This window comes from Phocoena phocoena, chromosome X (genome assembly GCF_963924675.1).
Source record: "Phocoena phocoena chromosome X, mPhoPho1.1, whole genome shotgun sequence".
Taxonomy (NCBI): domain Eukaryota; kingdom Metazoa; phylum Chordata; class Mammalia; order Artiodactyla; family Phocoenidae; genus Phocoena; species Phocoena phocoena.
In genome coordinates this window covers 110,063,068-110,081,072 of record NC_089240.1, presented here as the reverse complement: position 1 = coordinate 110,081,072, position 18,005 = coordinate 110,063,068, and the positions used below count along the sequence as shown (strand labels likewise).

At 40.8% G+C, this 18,005-nt stretch overlaps 1 protein-coding gene across 3 annotated transcripts in view; it reads left to right on the top strand.

Moving 5' to 3' along the window:
* ENOX2 (ecto-NOX disulfide-thiol exchanger 2) overlaps positions 1-13,590 on the top strand; it is a 186,095-nt gene extending 172,505 nt beyond the window's left edge. For 2 of the 3 annotated variants that reach the window (XM_065900568.1, XM_065900566.1), the window contains 5 exons: positions 164-345; positions 2,480-2,587; positions 7,279-7,387; positions 10,269-10,354; positions 13,459-13,590. In XM_065900568.1, coding sequence (XP_065756640.1) covers positions 164-345; positions 2,480-2,587; positions 7,279-7,387; positions 10,269-10,354; positions 13,459-13,590 — 617 coding nt within the window. The remainder of the gene's footprint in view (positions 1-163; positions 346-2,479; positions 2,588-7,278; positions 7,388-10,268; positions 10,355-13,458) is intronic. The other variant, XM_065900567.1, reaches the window with a different exon arrangement.
* Positions 13,591-18,005: the final 4,415 nt, after the last annotated feature.

The window sequence follows — 18,005 nt, the reverse complement described above, 5'->3', positions numbered from 1 at the left end:
TTTTGTGTCCATCTCTTGCTACCATGGCCAACTCAGATCTAAAGTTTCTCATTGAGAGGCTTTTTATACACGTCAGTTTAAAACACCAAGTTTTCATGGTACTAAGGTGAACCACAACGGAATCTGGATATATGGTTTTTACTCCTTTGTATTGATTGTTTAGCCTTAGTATCACAGGCAGAAGCTCTGAAAGAAGAAAATGACAGCCTCCGTTGGCAGCTTGATGCCTACCGGAATGAGGTGGAACTGCTAAAGCAAGAACAAGGCAAAGCCCACAGAGAAGATGACCCAAACAAGGAACAGCAGCTGAAACTCCTGCAGCAAGCCCTGCAAGGAATGCAACAGGTAAAGACATTTTGGTCCTCTGAGCTTTTTGGAAGGATAGTAATCAGCTCCTCACTTGTAAAAGGGCCCCTGCAAGCAAATAGAATAGCAAACTTCTTATTTTCTTGGTATTGTGTTCTCTGGCATGGCTGAGGAAGGGATTATGTATTATAGTTCATGAAATATTCTGGCAAATGCAGAGATAGCAATGGATCACCAGTTTTCAAAGAATGTGCATTCAGTAAAAAATACTTAACAATAAAACTACACTGAGCATAACCTAATCTTTTCTTTATGCTACAGAATGTACTTTGGGATTTGGACAGGGTCTCAAGGTCATTATGAAGAACCTTAATTACTTAGATATGCAACAGTGCTGGTGAATAAGTATCTAGTTGATACAATGCTAAATAATACAGTCTTTTAGAAGAAATGGCAAGAATCCTACCCTTGATTTGGTTGGAAGGAGGGGTGTTATGGGTTTTTAAGTATCAGTGCTTTTGGGCACATAATACCAATGTGCTTTTGTTTTGTTTTGTTTTCAGTCATTTATGTGAATGAGTTTACCAGCACGTTATCCCAAGTATAAAAAGTAAAGTAAATAAGTGCATCCAACTGTAAATGCATTCAAATACAACATTGTGTAGCAGATGGTCAATATCTAGAAGTTTTATGTAACCACCACAGCAAGACTACTATTTAAAAGATATCAACATCTGTTTCCATTATAGTAAAGGAGTAGTACTTCTGAGTAAGGGTACTATCCTCTTCTGTCTTGCCAGACTACCAGCCATTTTCCTCACAACTTAAACTGTCCAATAATTTTTTAATTGTGTGCCTTGGAATTATCTAGGGCAAAGCTTATTGATGTTTAGAAATCACAAATTGTGAACAGGGAGTCTCTTCTGGCACTAAGAGCCCCATGTTCCTATTACTTCTGCTATCATTGTCTTCCTATGTGACAAGCAATATCACATTAATATTTCACCTTTCCTATTAACAAAATGTGTGAAGTAATGCTTACCTTCCTTTTACTGTCACCGTGGAGTTTAATTAGATCAGGGATCTAGTTTAATTACATCAAATATCTTTCCACCAAAAAATACATCTCCTCAGCTGGACTTCAAAGAATTTCAACCATGTACATCGTACTGTGTCTTTTAGCCCTCCCAATGGTCTTTTGCAAGCCTCTGAAAAGCAAAACTTTGAAAACATTTTCTTGTTGTTGTTTTCCCCTCTTACCTTGATTTGAAACCACTCCACATAAGAATGGAGTGGTTCAATTTAAAACTAATGAACTTTTTTTTCATTCCATCCCTTCAAAAACTTCGGTGAGACAATTAGGTCTCTACCTCCTGAAAAATTAATTTTACTCATTTTGATTACTTTTTATTGGACAATAGCCTTGTAAACAATGGTAAAATTTCTCCCATCTTATCCCCGATAGATGTATAGTCTAATATGATGGTTAAGAGCATGGGCTGTGGGGTTGACTCAACCTGGGTTTAAATCCCAGCTCTGGCACTGACTATCTGAATAGTCTTAGGCAAACCATTAAGCCTCTCTAACCTTCAGGCTTATGTATCATAGTTTTATTGTGAGGCTTAAATGAGATCATGCATATGAAACCCTTTGCCCAATACTTGGCACATGTTAGATGCTAAATACATAGTATTTGTAGTAATCATTAATGATAAATCCAGTTCCTTGCCTACTGATAAGGGAACTAACATTTGTGAAATTTGGATTCTTTACTACTTTTCTCACAGAAATTGAACTTGGCTTGGAAAATGGCTACTTGCAAGAATGCTTTACACATTAAGTTCAGTTCTATGCCAAAATCAAGATATTGTCCACATAGTATTAACTGCACCCTACCCTTACATCTGGCTGGAATAGGAAAGTTAAGTGATTAGATCAATTAGTTTCTCAGACTCTTTCTAAAATATGAACAAATCCAAAAGATTCATAAGAGCCAGATAAAATAACTTCAAGTGAAAAGTATCTTGATTTTCCCTTTAGTATCTTTGCATGGAGAAATGGTTGTGTGTACTGGGGGAAAGTGAGGCAGGCCTGCCTAATATCTAACTTCAGCCAGTGTTTTTAAGTGAAGTGTGGCTTCTTAAGACTTGATTGTCTTTGGTCTTTCTTGTAGCATCTACTCAAAGTCCAAGAGGAATACAAACGGAAAGAAGCTGAACTTGAAAAAATCAAAGATGACAAGTTACAGGTGGAAAAAATGTTGGAAAATCTTAAAGAAAAGGTACATGAGTACTAAGTGACCCTTTTCCCTGGCCCCCTTCCCCCTTTTCAGTGACAATGAAAATGCCCTGGAAGCTCCTACCAATAGGTATCAATGTGGAATGGTTGGTTGATTGATTGGGGATTAAAAGCCCTTCTCCAGGGTAATTCTTGAATCAAGGGCTCTGCTTTTAGGTATGAGGCATTTCTAAAGGTTCTGGAGAGTATACTTTTCAATGAATAAAATGTCTGTCCATCCCTAACATTCCTCAGTCTTCCTTCTTGGAGAAGATCAGAGTATACACCTCATCCCTGCTTCATCTAGTCAAGGAAATAACAACATAGAAAGCCCATGTGACACAAAATACTTTCAATTAAGCATTTCATTAAACGAAGGAACACAAGTACAACAGAACATTGCCATTTCTTTGCCGACACTCCATCTAGTGTAATAATGAGCTGCTGCAGGTTGAAACAGCCAAAACCAAAAGGGGGGAAACTTGGAAAGCAAACAAGGAGACACATTATTCTAAAGCTAGATAATAGCAACTGGGAAGGCAAAATGGGACTTTGCCTAATGAGAGCCTGCAGCCATAGAACCTCCAGTGAGGACCTCTGAGAAAGTCTGCGAACTTCTAGATGGACTAATGTATCTCAACCATGCATCGGGTGCCCAGTCTATTTAAGGTATGTAAAGTCTACTGATGGCGTCTCCCTGTCACACGTCTCTAATTTCCTTTATGCCTGAACATTCAAGTTAACTTATCCTCTGGAAAGAAAGGCCCATTGACCATAGCTGCCTGACTTAATGTCTCAGAAGAAAGAGAAGATTAGGGGGCTTCCCTGGTGGCGCAGTGGTTAAGAATTTGCCTGCCAATGCAGGGGACACGGGTTCGAGCCCTGGTCCAGGAAGATCCCACATGCTGCGGAGCAGCTAAGCCCGTGCACCACAACTACTGAGCCTGCGCATCTGGAGCCCATGAGCCACGACTACTGAGCCCACGTGCCATAGCTGCTGAAGCCCGCTCACCTGGAGCCTGTGCTCTGCAACGGGAGAGGCCACCTCAATGAGAGGCCCACGCGCCACAGTGAGGGATGGCCCCCCCTCACTGCAACTGGAGAAGGCCCACGTAGCAACGAAGACCCAGCACAACCAAAAATAAATAAATAAAAATAACAAAGAAAAAATAAAAGAGAGAGAAGATTAGGAGCTTAGACCAAGAGCCAGAAATCAATTCCACAGTTCTACGGTTCCACAAGAGCTCGTGCTATTTCTCTTCTGTGCTCAGGGCAGGAAGATGCAATGCATACGAGCCCTGGGTGTGTTTGCCAGCATAGTGACTTCCCCCAGAGTGCCATTAAGAACTGGCAACCTGGGGGCTTCCCTGGTGGCGCAGTGGTTGAGAGTCCGCCTGCCGATGCAGGGGACATGGGTTCCTGCCCCGGTCCGGGAAGATCCCACATGCCGCAGAGCGGCTGGGCCCGTGAGCCATGGCCGCTGAGCCTGCGCGTCCCGAGCCTGTGCTCCGCAATGGGAGAGGCCACAGCAGTGAGAGGCCCGCGTACCGCAAAAAAAAAAAAAAAGAACTGGCAACCTTGGTGTAATTGAAGCAAATGATTGAAAGTGTGAAGTGTTTTCTTCTGGAGGCCATTTGCAATATGTTTTTAATTTTTCCACTTCATAAAACCAACTCACTTTCCAGTTTTGTGGGTGTTATTAAAGAAATGAGCATAATCCCAGACAAAGTCATTTATCAAGCATTTAATTGAAAAGTGCCAAAGCTGCTCTATTTAGCAGGACTTTCCTCATACGATCAGAGCTTCTAAAATGTCCCAGAGCTGCTACTTAGCTCTGTTTCCCTTCTTGCATAAGATGGAGTGTGTGTGTAGTGTAGCCAGAAGACTCTAGATGAACGTGGGGTTATCCTAATGACATCAAGCTTAAAATCACTCTTCAGGATTGACATCACAAATTGACTTGAGGACATTTTCGTGTAAGCAGCTCTCTGCTTTGTAAAGTATTTCATTTAAAGAAGTGAAGGGTCAAATGGCATTGAAAAGTCTTGCAATATTATACCTAAGTCTAAGTGTTTCCCATTTGCAACTAAATATACCTTGAAGTGGCAGCTAAAGAGGACAGGGAGAGAAATCCAACTGATAATCAGAAAACTGTGAGTCAGAATATGTTTCTGTCCTGTTATTTTAAGTGAGGTTTCCTTCAGGGAAAGTCATGACAGTTCATTATAATCTGATCTTCTCTGGGAAGCTGATTTGTGACCAAATATTTCAAACTGTCACAATTAGGTTAGGAAGCAAAGTACCATCACATTAGACTGCAAAAATAATTCCAGGTTGAAAGGAAAGCAATAAGTTTTGGTGAGGAAGGACATTTTTTCTTTTTGTTTGGGTTTCTTGACAGTAAACCACAGTGTGAGTTATTGTCAGTGTTTTGCAATATAACAATGTGACTTATGTCTGTCTTACTGCAGAAAGAACTAGCTCTTGGAATCTGCTAGTAAAATTCAAGGTGATATCATGAACCCTCCCTTGAATTCTGATCGCCCATTTCCTACTACCTTATTGGCCATTCTACCCTTTAAAAGAGCCATTAAACTTTTTTTTCCAGTTTGTTTCCTTTTCATTTATTTTTAATTTAACATTTTAACTGTGTGCTTTTCTTTAAATGAAGTTTATGTTATAAACACTCTGAGATCATTCCAGTATTTCCAGTTTTAGGAAAATACTATTCCTCTCTTTTCTGTAACTGTTGAATATGCTTCATAGTAATTCATAATGTTTTACTTTTATTATTTTTCATGATTAATACTGTCATCTGTGAAATTAGTTGTTTTATTTGTGGGGATCTAATTTTTTCTGAATTGATGATGTATCTTAATAAAGCAGCTTCATATTTGTTTATAAAAAAAATTCAAGGTGATAAGCATCCCTTCAATATACCTTCTAATTTTTTAAATGCCAGCTATAATAAAATTGAAGTCAGGTTTCAGTAAGGCTACATTTTGATTCAAGATGGCTAAAACTTCTCAGGATGTCTACATATCTTAAATGAACCCCAATCTGTTAAACTCTCACACTTAAGAAATGGCTTACTGGATCATTTAATGTTTTAAGGGGGTTAGAAGCACATGTACAGCCCGTGGCTTAGAAGTGAGCCAGCAGTTTAAATTAAACTTGGCATGATGGTTACTGACTGGATTGGATTCTAAACACCAAAGATTGAATAGGTCATCAAGAAAGGTTTCCCTTCTGACTACAGCCTGGAAGCCTGTAAATCCACAAAACAACATGTCTCGCAGCAAAGACCATTAGTTTCATTCAGGGGCAGCATCCTGGAAGCTTTGAAGGCATCTTTAAAGAAAAAAGAAGGAAACCTGTCCCTGCTGAGGGCTTTTGGAAGGAAAGAAGTGACGAAGCATCCGAGTCATCCATGATCTGCTCCCCCCTCCGGAACATTTCCCCAGCACTCTCTTTTACAACAGCAGTGAGACTGAAGCACTGATTTCTTTTATTCCTTCTTCTGAAGGCTCCTGCTTCACATTTATAATACAGAAAAGATGTTCTCAGTACCAAAGAGAGAAAGAAAATCCCGAGAACGGTCTGGAGGCATTTTTCAGTTTGGCTGCTGGTCATGGATTTCACCTGAGTATCTCTTATGAAACATACACACTATGCTCAGAAAGAGAAAACTTTCAACAACAAAGAAGTCCACTGTCATGGTCATTTCTTGCTGTAACGTCATAAATATCCTAATTGATAATGTCCTTATCAGAGAAAAGAGAGAGAGAGCCGACAGTCAATAAATAGAGGCTCTAATTTTTAGTTCAAGAGCCAACAGTTGATTACCTGTGAGTGGATCGGCTACACTGTAGATTCTCCATTCCAATATGGGACTGACCTTTAGCATAGTGTGGACCTAAAATAAAAAAGAATGGTCCTGGGCTTCCCTGGTGGCGCAGTGGTTGAGAGTCCGCCTGCCAATGCAGGGGACACGGGTTCGAGCCCTGGTCTGGGAAGACCCCACATGCCGCGAAGCAACTGGGCCCGTGAGCCATGGCCACTGGGCCTGCGTGTCTGGAGCCTGTGCTCCGCAACGAGAGAGGCCACGATAGTGAGAGGCCCGCGTACCGCAATGAAGAGTGGCCACCGCTCGCCACAACTAGTGAAAGCCCTTGCACAGAAACGAAGACCCAACACAGCCAAAAATAAATTAATTAATTAAAAAAAAAAAAGAATGGTCCTTTTCACATTGGGTGGCCTGGGATGAAATCCTGGCTCTACCATTTTCTAGCAATGTGATCTTAGGCAAGTTACCTGATTTATCTGAGCCTCACTTTCCTCACCTGTAGAATGGAGATAAAACATACCTAACAGTACCTGGCATCTTACAGACAATAAATGTTGGGTCTGGTTCCCCAGACTACTTGCATAGAGTCAAGAATGATAAAGGCAGAAGGGAAAAAAAAGACTAGTGAAGATGAATGTCTAAATTTTTGTGTGTTTTGAAGGCTTATAAGGAAGCTTTGGATTATTGGTGATGCTTTTGTAATTTATGCTATTTTTCCTCCCATTCAATAAGCAAAATTGTACAGTATTGCTTTCGAGGTGCCGTTAAGAAGTTCCCTGTTGTATAATTGAAACCAAGTCTGTTACCATATAAGGTGCACTGACCCAGGAGACATATTATTCCCACAGGAAAGCTGTGCCTCTAGACTGTGTGCATCGAGCCAGGATAGTGACTACCCTCTGGAGAAGACCCTGAACAGCTGTCCTATCAAATCTGAACGCGAAGCACTGCTAGTGGGTAAGGAAGCTAACACACACATTCAACGGATAGAGTGCAGTGGAGTGGGGGGAAGCATTAACCTAAGATGCATAAGCACATGCCAAGCATTTATGAAGCGTGACAGTGCAAGGACCCAGAGTCCTGAAGACAACAGGGTAAGAACAAGTACAGATTTCAATCAAAATGGTAATAGCGGCTCCCAGCCCTCTTCAAACTCCTGGTGACCACTGCCACATCCAGTGTGTCAGTATAAGTGCTATGCTAAGAGGGGGTCCACTGGAGAAACACGTTGTAGATTTTTTAAATCTCTAAGCAGAGATAGGTGAGCCCTCTCACTCCCACTCAAGGGACAGTGCAGACATTGTTTGGCAGAGAGCTTCTCCAGATGGGCCTCCGGAGAAGGTGTGTGTCTCTCTCCTGTCTTTCCAGGTTACTGGCAGGTGACTCACGAGGCTGTCTGTGGGGTGTTGGACCCTGGTGGGCTCTGATGAGATAAATGCTACAATTGCTCTCGTTACATAAAAATTTTTTCACAGAGGCAAGGTAGCATAAGTGGTTAATGAATCAGACAGAACTGGCTTTCTGTCTTGACCCCACCATTTCCATCCTGAGCTTCAGTTCTTCCGTCTGCAAAATGGGCATAATAATATTACCTGTCTAAAAGTAGCTGCAAGTATTAAATACGACAATTCATCTAAATCACTAAACACAGTGCCCAGCCCATAGTAAGCCCTCAATAAATGAGAAACATTTTGCACTTACAGCACTATTCACAAATGCTTGTTAACTTTATATTCTATTTGGAGAACAGTGGCAGATTGAGCCCCTTTAAAATGACTAAAATATTCAGTCATTTAAAAGGGGCTAATCTTGGGCCTCAGCAGATAATCCCAGCTGCCTTCTAGGAAGCTGGGCCACACTGTAGCCTCACCCCAATCTCAAAAGTTCTCCACACTAATTAGCTTCTGCATATTTTAAAGATGTATCCGCCTCCTTCAGTAATGGATATTGTACTCAGATTTAACACTTTGATATGTTAATAAAGATGCACAGGGGGATCTGCCAGTGAGTCTTCAAGAAGAGTGACAACTTATTTCCGTTTTCGAACTCAAAGTTCTTTAACAAATTGGCATGGCAACAGGGAGACCTGTCAGAGAAGAGCTATGGGTAGGAGGAAACCTCTGTAAATGGATAGTTCTAGAAACAAAGATTCTTAAGTGTTTAGTGTTTTTCTTTTTAAAGAAAGTAGTCTTGAACTCACAGAAAGGAAAATCTATTTTTTAAATTGGTTATTTGGGTGTGAACCCACAAAAACTGCTTCGTATTTTGAAATCTATGGAGTTACTTCTTGGTATTTGACAGGATTTCTTGACCATAGTATCTAGAATTCCTTTGAATATGGACTGTCTTCTTCAGAATTTAAGTTTCTCAGCTTGAGTCAGTGTTTAGAAATTCAATTTACCAAGTCATTTAAGAGTAAAGTAGGGCTTCCCTGGTGGCGCAGTGGTTGAGAGTCCGCCTGCCGATGCAGGGGACGCGGGTTCGTGTTCCAGTCCGGGAAGATCCCACATGCCGCGGAGCGGCTGGGCCCGTGAGCCATGGCCGCTGAGCCTGCACATCCGGAGGCTGTGCTCCGCAAGGGGAGAGGCCACAGCAGTGAGAGGCCCGTGTACCGCAAAAAAAAAAAAAAAAAAAAAAAAGAGTAAAGTAGTGTTATAAGTAATAGTATCCATTCTGAATAAAGTTTTGAACCCTACCATCAGTTCCTCCTGGATCCTCCAACCCACCCGCTTGCCATCTAATATTGGAGGACTTTTACAGAGAATTTATTTGAACTTTAAGCTACAATTTAAACTTGTGATATTCTTTGCCAGGTGCTTAAAGGGATATAGACAAGTCATAGTTTATAAACCAAATCAAATTTAGCTTTTATTTCCTGGCAGTTTTCAGCAAACTAAGTTCTGGGTCTGTTTGATATACCTAAGATCTTATGAAAGGAGATGAATTCAAAAAAAATAAAGAAAAAGTAGTAGACTTTTGAACAATTTATATGCTGCCTGTTGCCAGAGAAAGAAGTAGTATTAGCACAATTAACCTGGTGGCCAGAATAATCAAGGCAATATGTGTAGCTGCCAATCACTCCAGAGTTAGAAATCATGCACATCCCTGGAGGCTGTAAATTGCTATAAGAATTCTGTTACTTGAAGAGATTCAGGGCTCTGAGGACACACAGAATGCTAGTCACCACTTGAATGAAGGAAATGTTTGGCTTTTCTTTACAGACCTACTCACGGAATAAAACCCAAATACAATCAGCAGATTCTCTTGTGAGAGGCACAAGGTTAATCAGGCAAAGTCCATGATTTGTACTTTTGCCACAACAGCAAGACATTATTAAATGCATAAGAGGCTAAAATCCAATTTAAAGATGGTTCAGAGGAACTGCAAAAACCCAGCACAATCTAAAGTCATTGTAAAAGTCTAAATTCATTGTAAAACGTAGAATTCAAATGGCGTTTAGCCATCATGAATGATGGAAGTGACTCCTCAAATGCCAGATTTTCTGCATGCGGTATAGTGCAGTGAGAGGCAGTACACATAGTGGTTGAGAGCAACTGTCTGGATTCAAATACCTGCCACTTACCAGCCGTGTGACCTTGGGCAATTTGCTTAAACTTTCTGTGGCTCAGTGTCTTCTCATCTGTGAAATGGGGATGGTAGGTAATACCTACCTCACAGGGTCGTTGTAAAGATTAAATGTGTAAAATATATATAAACTTAGAGTAGTGCCCAATACATAATATGATGTACATATGAGTTGACTCTTGCTAGACGCCATCATGTGGCATCTCAACGAATACAATGCTCAAGTGTAACCTCCATGCTATTGTCTCTATAGGGATTATCTCCACATTCCTTCATGTCCACCCATTTGGAGCAAGCATTGAATATATCTGCTCCTACTTGCACCGTCTTGATAATAAGGTATGTGGGGGCCTGAGATGGCCATGCAAGGCGATGTAGGGTTCTTTGTGAACAGGTGGCCTCACTCTCCTCAAGCACAAATAAGTCATTAGCAATCACTGTAAGGAAATTTCCCTCACCTATTCTCTCACTGTGATTCAGCGTAAAGCTTCTCTCTTGCTAATAGGGTGACCGTCTGTCCCTGTTTGCCTGGGACCGAAGGGTTTCCTGGGACTTGGAACTTCTAACGCTGACACCGGGGAAGTCCTGGGCAAACCTGAATGAATTGGCCACCCTACTTCCAAGATATATCTTAGAAGAATTTTCCTCCTTTTACTTTACATATCACATGCTAATTAACAAATATTTCTCACCAGTCAAACTTTTGCCCTGGGCCTTTAGCCATTAGCACTGCCATTATCTACAATGACACAATCAAGGCAGGGACAAAAAAATTTGGAACGATAAGTCTGTAATACAGACTGCGTATTTGCTCACAGCTGATCTCATGGGCCAATTCCTTCCCTGAATGCTATCCTGTGGGGGAGCTCACAAAGCATCAGGAGCAAGGGTAAGTGCCAGTTCCTGGAAAGTCAAGGATGCCTGCCTCATATAGGCAGGAGGGGACTCTTGACCCCTCAGAATAAATAAACTCATGACACAATTTTTTCAGAAGCAGCATTCAGTTAAAGCTGCTCATGGATTGTACTCACTATTTCATAGGATCTGGGCCTTTTGAGAAGTGCCATTGCAATGCAGACTTCTGACAGTTGGATGTCCAAAATGTTAAGCCATTTAAGCATATATCCTCTTTTTCGTTTAACATCTTTATTGGAGTATAATTGCTTTACAATGGTGTGTTAGTTTCTGCTTTATAACAAAGTGAATCAGTTATACATATACATATGTTCCCATATCCCCTCCCTCTTGCGTCTCCCTCCCTCCCACCCTCTCTATCCCACCCCTCTAGGTGGTCACAAAGCACCGAGCTGATCTCCCTGTGCTATGTGGCTGCTTCCCACTAGCTATCTATTTTACGTTTGGTAGTGTATATATGTCCATGCCACTCTCTCACTTCGTCCCAGCTTACCCTTCCCCCTCCTCATGTCCTCAAGTCCATGCTCTAGTAGGTCTGTGTCTTTATTCCCGTCTTACCCCTAGGTTCTTCATGACCTTTTTTTTTTTCTCAGATTCCATATATATGTGTTAGCATACGGTATTTGTTTTTCTCTTTCTGACTTACTTCACTCTGTATGAGACTCTAGTTCCATCCACCTCACTACAAATAACTCAATTTTGTTTCTTTTTATGGCTGAGTAATACTCCATTGTATATATGTGCCACATCTTCTTTATCCATTCGTCTGTCGATGGACACTTAGGTTGCTTCCATGTCCTGGGTATTGTGAATAGAGCTGCAATGAACATTGTGGTACATAAGCATATATCCTCTTAACAGAGGCACTGGCCCATTTGGTAATCCAGCTGTGGTGATACATCCTCCTCACGGCATTTGTTTTAGTTTTAGCTAGCACTCGCCTGGCATTTGTCTCTGGGAAGTGATGCTATTCTGCAATTAAGCGGCCAACCCATTGGCAGTGAAGGGAGGGATTCAATGTGAGCACCAGGACCAAGTGGTCTGTTGAGGTGGTTTGAAACTGAACTCTGTGTCAGTAAAAACGATCCGGTTTTTTTAATTGCAAAAATAATGCAAACATATTCTCTTTAAAATGTAAGCAATATAGAACTACAGTAAAGGCAAAGGGAGAGTTCCCCACAGTCCCATCTCTCAAGGATAACCATTGTTAACAGTTTGGCATATCTTATTTCGGACCTTTTTTATACATCTGCTGCACCTATATTGTATGTATATATCTATAAGCATTATAGATTTATGTTTTTTGAAATGGGGATTCAACTCTACATGCTACTGTGCAGTGTGCTTCATTCACTTAACTGGATACAGTTCACTACTAGCACTGGGGAGAACGCATGACCTCACTCCTAGTCTAGTGCCAGTTCCTCCCGAGCAGCTTCCTGCCAGGGTAGTACCAGGGCCTCCCAAAGAGAGCCTGCAATGGTACTATAAGAATTTGGGGGGTCCCTCCTACCACCTTTATAAATATTTACTGTGACAGCAACTTGGGGTTTCTTTAAGGATCCCGTAGTGCTCTTCAGCCAAGCCCTAGTATCCAGGTTCACAGTTAGGAAAGTTGCTACTATGCTACTAACATAAAGATGAAGCAAACCCTAAGGGTCAACAGATTTGTTTTTGTTTTTATATTGGGGTGTGTGTGTGTGTGACAGAGAGAGAGAGAGAGGGGGGAGTGGGGAGAGGGAGCAGAGAAGTAGGAACACAGAGCATTCTCTATTCCTGTCACTTTTCCTTTGTGAACTAAGACGGGTGTGAAGACGTCTGCTCTGGTGGCAGCCATTTCTGCCTCCCCCTCTTCCCCAAAGGCTTTGTAGCTTCAGTGGGCCTGAACGTAACATCACCAGAACTGATAAGCCATCATTCAGCTGGCTGCAGACCCAAGCCTCTCCGCATGACCGACACCAGCTCTTTCCCAGAGAAAGCTTGGTGGCGATCAATCTCAAAAACATCATGCTAAGTGAAAGAAACTAATCACAAAAGACTATATATTGTACAATTACACATATATGAAATTTCCAAAAACTGCAAAATCACAGTGAAAACAATCTGAGTCAGGGTTTGGGAGTAAAGATTGACTGCAAAGGGGCACAAAGGAACCTTTGTGGGGGGGGTGATGGAATGTTCTAAAACCGAATCGTGGTGACAGTTGCACTATTGTATAACTTTACTAAAATTCATCAATGTGTACATGTAAAATAAGTGAATTTATTGTATGTAAATTATGCCTAAATAAAGCAGTTATGAAATACAGAAACAAAAAGAAATTTCAGTGGACTCAGGCAGTCCAAGCAGAAGAAGGCTTCCATCTGTAATCCACTCAACCGACACATACACACACACAGGGAGGGGAAGGTCAACCCCACGCCTAGCACACACACGTGCGCGTCAGCATTCTAAAGCAACATTGGGGGGAAAGCCAGATTAGGAAGGTGGGACTGGTTCTGAATGGAGATGTCCTCTCTGTCCCACAGATCTGTACCAGTGATGTAGAATGTCTCATGAGCAGACTCCAGCATACCTTCAAGCAGGAAATGACTGGAGTTGGAGCCAGTCTGGAGAAGAGATGGAAATTCTGTGGCTTTGAGGGCTTGAAACTGACCTGAATCCCTTTGCCTGACAACCTGGGATCCTGAAAATAAATGTGTGTTGGACAAGCTTAGAAAGTGATTTGTATTTTCAATGGTTTTCAAGTGGAAATTGCTTTAAATTTGTCAATTCATTCCTGGAATATCTTTTGACTTAAAATAAGGATCCTAGAGCAGCACCTCAAGCTACAGGCCCTGTAAAGAAATTGACTCAAACCTCAAGTGCTGTAACTTCCTCCTTTTCTGTCAATTGGTTGTCTCTTTTTATTAGTAGTATTTAAAAAGGCCTGAGGTACAGAGTATTTGGGGTGTTTTCAGTGTCTGTACTACTGTTGTAGGCTTTAGTATTTTTTAAACACTGTTAACTGAAATGTTTTGATGATTTATATGTGATTTGTGTTTCAGAACTTCTCTTCACATTAATGTTGCTACTGGTGAGAGGAATGTGAGGAGCACTAGGGACTCCATAACTGACATTGTCTTTCCAATTCCCAGTAGGCCAGTAAGTGAATAACATATCAGTGTCTTCTAGAAGGTGCTTGACCAGGTTCACCTTTTAAAAGACAAAGCATGGTTTGTGGCTTTTTACAAAATTACTGTGAACGAAAAGTTGACAAATGTTTCAAAGTTATTTTCTCTAATGTATCAGATAAAAGGTTTATTTCAGAATTTTTAAAAAACTAGATGTATTCACAGAAAGCAAGTGTCCAGTATGACTGGCATGTGTATGTGGTATTCAGAGTCACCTTGTAAATAGCCTGCTTTTAAAGGAGGGCATGTTTAGTTTTCTATGAATTAAAACACACGTGTGTGCTCACACACACACACACACACACACACACACACACACACACATTAGCGGAAGGGATTTATTTTGATATGCTTCCCCTCTGGTCTTCTTACAAAGTCTGGTGGTCCCTTTTCTTCTGCTGTCAGTGTGTTGAATTGCAAACCATGTACTGCTGTAAATACTATGTTTACTTCATGCTGAATGTCTGCAAAGAGTTGATATGAGTATTAATAGAAAATTCCTGGTAATGAATAAATAGTAGGCTAGGGTGTGTGAAGCTTTGCACAAATAGGTCGGCTCCACCTAGAGTCCTGAGAACTGGGACTCCTCTAGTTCTGTGGTGCCCACCAGCAGATTACAATGGCAGAGCGTGCGTGGACCAGTCAGGAAGTCCTGGCTGATGGAAAAGAAATGGAAAGGATGAGAACTGGGGACTAATATCCTGAGGCAGAGATGGTCTTTTCTTCTGTGGTGTTGGTGGTGCTTGTAATAACATAAGCATGCCCTCCCTTGAGTCTTGATTGAAAATAAGAGAATGTACTAAGCAAAGCCAGTGAAGAGTATTTCACAAAAATACTTTGTAAATCACATGTCAGTAGTGTTCAAAGTTGTATTTTTAAAAGATAAATATTCCTTTTTTATACCTCAGTTTGGTGTCCTGTTTTGAATTGCTTGCTCTCTAAGTAATCCTTTAGTAAATCATCTCAATTTCTTCCTTTGAGTTACCAGAATATTGGAAGAAGATGCTAAACCTTCTGCTTTGACAGCTAGAAAACAGGATTCCACAGCAGCCCATTCATGCTGAAAGCTGGCTTCCCCCTAAGCAACCAGCTGTGGCACCAGCAGGAAGCGAGGGTTATTCTTACAGTAGCTTCCTCAATGAAGCATCTCTGTCATCAACGCTACAGGCTTTGATTCATCAGTCTCAGGGGTCGTGCAATACCTTGTTTTAATAACACCTATGAAATAGGGGAAATTTGCCACTTAACAGTTATTTCTTATTTAAATAAGTTAAATAAAATGCATTTAAAGCAACTGCCACACCCAGGCCCCTTGCTCTCCTTCACTTGATCTACTTGTAGTACAAATGCTCTCTTCCTATTATTCTTGCCAACTTAGTCCAGGTGTACTTCTCCCAGCCTGCTTGAATATACTAGTTGTAATGGTGAATTTTGTGTGTCAAGTTGGCTACACTGTAGTGCCCTGTTGCTTGGTTGAATACCAGTCTAGATGTTGCTGTGAAGGTATTTTTGAGATGTGATTAACATTTAAACCAGTAGACTTTGAGCAACATATCTTACCCTCCATAATGTGGGTGGGCCTCATCCAATCAGTTGTAAAAGACTGAAGTCCTCCAAGGAGAAAAGAATTGTGCCTCCAGATTGCTTTGGACTCAAAACTGCAGCGTTAACGCCTGCCAGAATTTCCAGACTGCCAGCCAGCCCCGCAAAATGTCAAACTTTCCAGCACCCAAAATCACATCAGCCAATTCCTTAAAATAAATACATACATACATATATATATATATTTATACACACACACATATATACATGTGTATACACATACAGATATATACATATATATATATGTATGTATGTACATATACATCCCATTGGTTCTGTTTCTTCGGAAAGTCCTAACGCACTAGTCCAAAGTTGTTCAAAATGTATAAAAATAGAGTATGGGGACATATGTATGCATGTGGCTGATCCACTTTGGTGTACAACAGAAACTAACACAGTATTGTGAAGCAATTATACTCCAATAAAGATCTATTTTAAAAAAGAGTAAAGGAGAATGCTACAGCAGTGTTAAAAAAATAGAGTATGTTTGCATTATATTACATAATCAAATTGCAGCACATACCATCTCTCACAATCCTTTTCATTCACCATAGAAATCTATTAAAGAAGCTATTTTTTCCTTACAAATGCTATTTATTGTTCTGTTGTTCCTCCTGAATTTTGAAATTTTACTGTTTTGTTATTTTTAGGAGATACAGTAGTTAGATTTTTCCAGATAATAATGAATAGAAGCATTCTTTTATTTTACAAATGATTATTTCATCTCCCTTCCTAGTCCTGTGACATCACCAGTTCTGATTTTTTAATATTACCAAGTTGCTTGTTAAATGTCTTCAATGCAAATGGAAAAGTTAGTTTTCAGAGCAAATCTTGGACGCATATCTGTGTTCAAGTTATACAGTGTTTCATATTTAATTGTGCCCCAAAATGTATGCTTTTCATATAATGCAGAATAAACTATGTTACTTGAAAAGACAGCATAGATGTGCAAGACCTTTTGACTCACCTGCTAGGACTGCGTGAGCCCTTCGGATTCTTAGCTGTCTTGGACAGTCTATCAAAAAGACCTGGATTCACTTTTCACCACAACTGCTACCATCTACTGAGCAACTGTTATGCTCTCATGCTGCCTAAAGTCATTTACCACCTGTGGACACAATGGGAGCTTCCATTTTTTAAATTAAGGAGAAATAGTACCTTCCCCAGAGAGTGGTGGTCAAGATTCAATAAGATAGTACCTGAAAATTGCTCAGCCAGTGCCTAGCCCAGAGTGCATTCACAATAAAGAGTTACGATTTTATGATTATGGTTCAGTCAAAAGTAATTAAGAGTCGTGACCTTGCTCTCATTTTAAGAAAAATGTTTTTGTGTTCACACCTAGAATTGTGGGCTACATCATGTTGCTAGGCCTCAAGAAAGGAAATTCAGCTGTTTAAACATATTCGGAACATTAACTCAGTCCCAGGCACTCTGCCAGACACTGTGGTATACAAGAACCTAGGGGCAGGACAGGAATAAAGACGCAGACATAGAGAATGGACTTGAGGACGCGGGGAGGGGGAAGGGTAAGCTGGGACGAAGTGAGAGAGTGACATGGACATATATACACTACCAAATGTGAAATAGATAGCTAGTGGGAAGCAGCCGCATAGCACAGAGAGATCAGTTCGGTGCTTTGTGACCACCTAGAGGGATGGGATAGGGAGGGTGGGAGGGAGACGCAAGAGGGAGGGGATGGGGGATATATGTATACATATAGATGATTCACTTTGTTGTTATAAAGCAGCAACTAACACAACAATGTAAAGCAATTATACTTAAATAAAGATGTAAAAAAGAAAAAAAGGAGCATGGCTGGCCCTTGCCCTCAGGGAGCTAGAAGGGTAGGCTTTAACACACTGAGCTTAAATCCTTCATCGTTTACTACAACTGTGAAACAAAAGTAGATAGCACTTCCTTGTTTCAGCTGAGACTCTGAATTGAGAAGTTCCTAAAAGGCAGAGACGAGGTTTGAATCTTGGTCTGCCCAACTGAAAACTCAAAACTTTCTAATGGCCCAGTATCTTATTTAACCTCCATATCAACCCAATTTTTAAGAATTATTACAAACCCTATGTTGTATTCAATACATTCACATGCCATTATAGAGAACCTGGTATGTACAAGCCTTGGTCCTAGAAATTCAAAAGGGAACAAAATATGACCTCTTCCTTCAAGAGTGGACACTCTGGTGGGGATGCTTGCTAAATGACACAGTCATGTACAAGGTTCTGCAGGAGGGACATCAAGAAAGGCTTCGCAAATGTCAGGAAGTGTGAAATATGGTAAGAGGAGAAAAC